Source organism: Triticum dicoccoides, chromosome 7B (genome assembly GCF_002162155.2).
Source record: "Triticum dicoccoides isolate Atlit2015 ecotype Zavitan chromosome 7B, WEW_v2.0, whole genome shotgun sequence".
Classification (NCBI taxonomy): Eukaryota; Viridiplantae; Streptophyta; class Magnoliopsida; order Poales; family Poaceae; genus Triticum; species Triticum dicoccoides.
The window spans coordinates 445,817,499-445,819,622 of NC_041393.1; the positions used below are offsets into that span (position 1 = coordinate 445,817,499).

At 43.9% G+C, this 2,124-nt stretch overlaps 1 protein-coding gene across 1 annotated transcript in view; it reads left to right on the forward strand.

The window, feature by feature from the left end:
- Positions 1 to 490: 490 nt before the first annotated feature.
- LOC119340026 (single-strand DNA endonuclease 1) overlaps positions 491 to 2,124 on the forward strand; it is a 4,682-nt gene continuing 3,048 nt past the window's right edge. The window contains exons 1-7 of the mRNA XM_037611941.1: positions 491 to 678; positions 767 to 924; positions 1,062 to 1,123; positions 1,214 to 1,341; positions 1,439 to 1,490; positions 1,562 to 1,634; positions 1,798 to 1,871. Coding sequence (XP_037467838.1) covers positions 611 to 678; positions 767 to 924; positions 1,062 to 1,123; positions 1,214 to 1,341; positions 1,439 to 1,490; positions 1,562 to 1,634; positions 1,798 to 1,871 — 615 coding nt within the window. The 5' untranslated portion in view covers positions 491 to 610. The remainder of the gene's footprint in view (positions 679 to 766; positions 925 to 1,061; positions 1,124 to 1,213; positions 1,342 to 1,438; positions 1,491 to 1,561; positions 1,635 to 1,797; positions 1,872 to 2,124) is intronic.

Genomic DNA, 2,124 nt, shown 5'->3' on the forward strand with positions numbered 1-2,124 from the left:
ATGGCATCCTCCACTCTCAAGCATACAAGATGAAGTTGCTCAGCTCAAACAACTCCTCAAATTTCCTTTTGCTCTTGACTTATCTCATGGGCTATCTGTAGTACAAGGAATGCTTCTATCTTTAAAGGCATTTCACCAAGCTTATATACCTGCAGGCAAATTTAAGGAGGAAATGAAGTGGATTATATATCGGGCCAAGAGGAATGACTACAATGGTACCACGGTCAATGCTTTCAGAAGATTTGTATTTAGTTGTATTTGTTGTTCTTTTTCTTGCTTCTTTAGGACCTGTATAGTTCTTTCTTTCTTTTGAACCTTTCTTTGTACTACTATTTATAGATGAAAATCAATAAAAATACGCAGCAGAGTTTTGCTGTTTCTCTGGAAAAAAAAAAGAACTATAAGCGTATTTTGTGACTACGTAAACTTGTGAAGGAGGCGTATCTATAGAGCACCACATTCCGAACAAATCACCCAGAACAGCCGCTTCCAGGTTTGAAACTCAAATGCAAATGCAAATCCCCCCCACCACGGCCACCGCCCCCCTTTCCGCCGCCGTCGCCGCCGGTGTCCCCTCCGGCTCCGGCAGTGCCCAGCGGCGTTAGCGACCATGGGGGTCAAGAACCTTTGGGACATTCTCGACTCCTGCAAGCAGAAGCTGCCGCTCAACCACCTCCAGTGAGTCCCAAAACCCTCGCTCGTTCGCGTGCGTGCGCCTTACTCCCTCGGCCGCCCCCGCTGATTCCTCCATGGTTGGCGGTCTCAGGAACAAGAAGGTGTGCGTAGATCTCTCCTGCTGGCTCGTGCAGTTCTGTACCGCCAACCGCTCGCCGGCCTTCGTCAGGGACAAGGTCTACCTCAAGAACCTCTTCCACCGCATCCGCGCCCTCCTCGCCCTCAACTGCAGCCTCATCTTTGTCACAGGTCAACCTCGGAATCTCCCTCGCCCTACCCTACCAGCAGATCGTCGGATCCCCACCCGGGTCTCTGAATACGTAGCATGTGGGAAACATATTTCGTCATAAAATTCAGTTCTTGGATGTTTTCTTGTTTATCTTCAGATGGGGCAATACCTTCAATCAAGCTGGCTACTTATAGACGTCGGCTAGGATGCAATTCTGAGGTCATTTCTTCTTTATCCACACTGGACACTTCTTGGAACATGATGCAGCCAATTCTATTTGTTTAAGCCCACTTGCTTGATTCACTTTAGGCTGATTGTGATGACACGAGTTCGCAACCATTGACCTCCCTTAAACGGAACAAGGGATCAGAATTCTCGCGCATGATTAAAGAGGCGAAGCATCTTGGCTTGGCCTTAGGCATCCCTTGCTTGGATGGGTAGATTTTCTCTGCTCCAATCAATCTATTTATGGATAATAAGACCTGAAATTATTGACAAATGCCCATAACTGCATGCCATTGTGTTCTTTAACAGTGTCGAGGAAGCAGAAGCACAGTGTGCATTGCTTGATTTAAGCTCATTGTGCGTAAGTACAATACTTCTCCTAACAACCTGAATGTCATGTCTGTTACTTATTTATTGTTATGTTATTTTCAGGATGGCTGTTTTACATCAGATTCAGATGCTTTTCTTTTTGGGGCAAGGACAGTTTACAGAGATGTTTTCATAGGTAAAGCTGAAGGCTAAGAATTGTTGGTTTGTGGATTTTTACTATAATTAGAATTTAGAAAGAAAACTTATATTGCACTGTCTGCCTTTTGTTGTTCTTGCAAAGTTGTCCTGTTCGTGTAGCTTAAATTCTTGTGATTTGCTCATGTTCGCTCTTAAATTAGGGGACGGTGGTTATGTCATTTGCTACGAAATGGAGGACATAGAGAAAAAGCTTGGTTTTGGCAGGAAATCACTGGTATGTTACATGTTCTATCCTGCCCGAGTTGATCTTATGGGATATGCTGCAACCAATAATTTGATTCTTTCGCGCAACGCCATATTGCAAAATACTCCCTCCGTTCCTAAATATAAGTCTTTTTAGAGATTTCAATATGGACTACATGCGGAGCAAAATGAGTGAATCTACACTCTAAAATACGTCTATATACATCCGTATGTAGTCCCAATTGAAATATCAAAAAAGACTTAATATTTAGAAACGGAGGGAG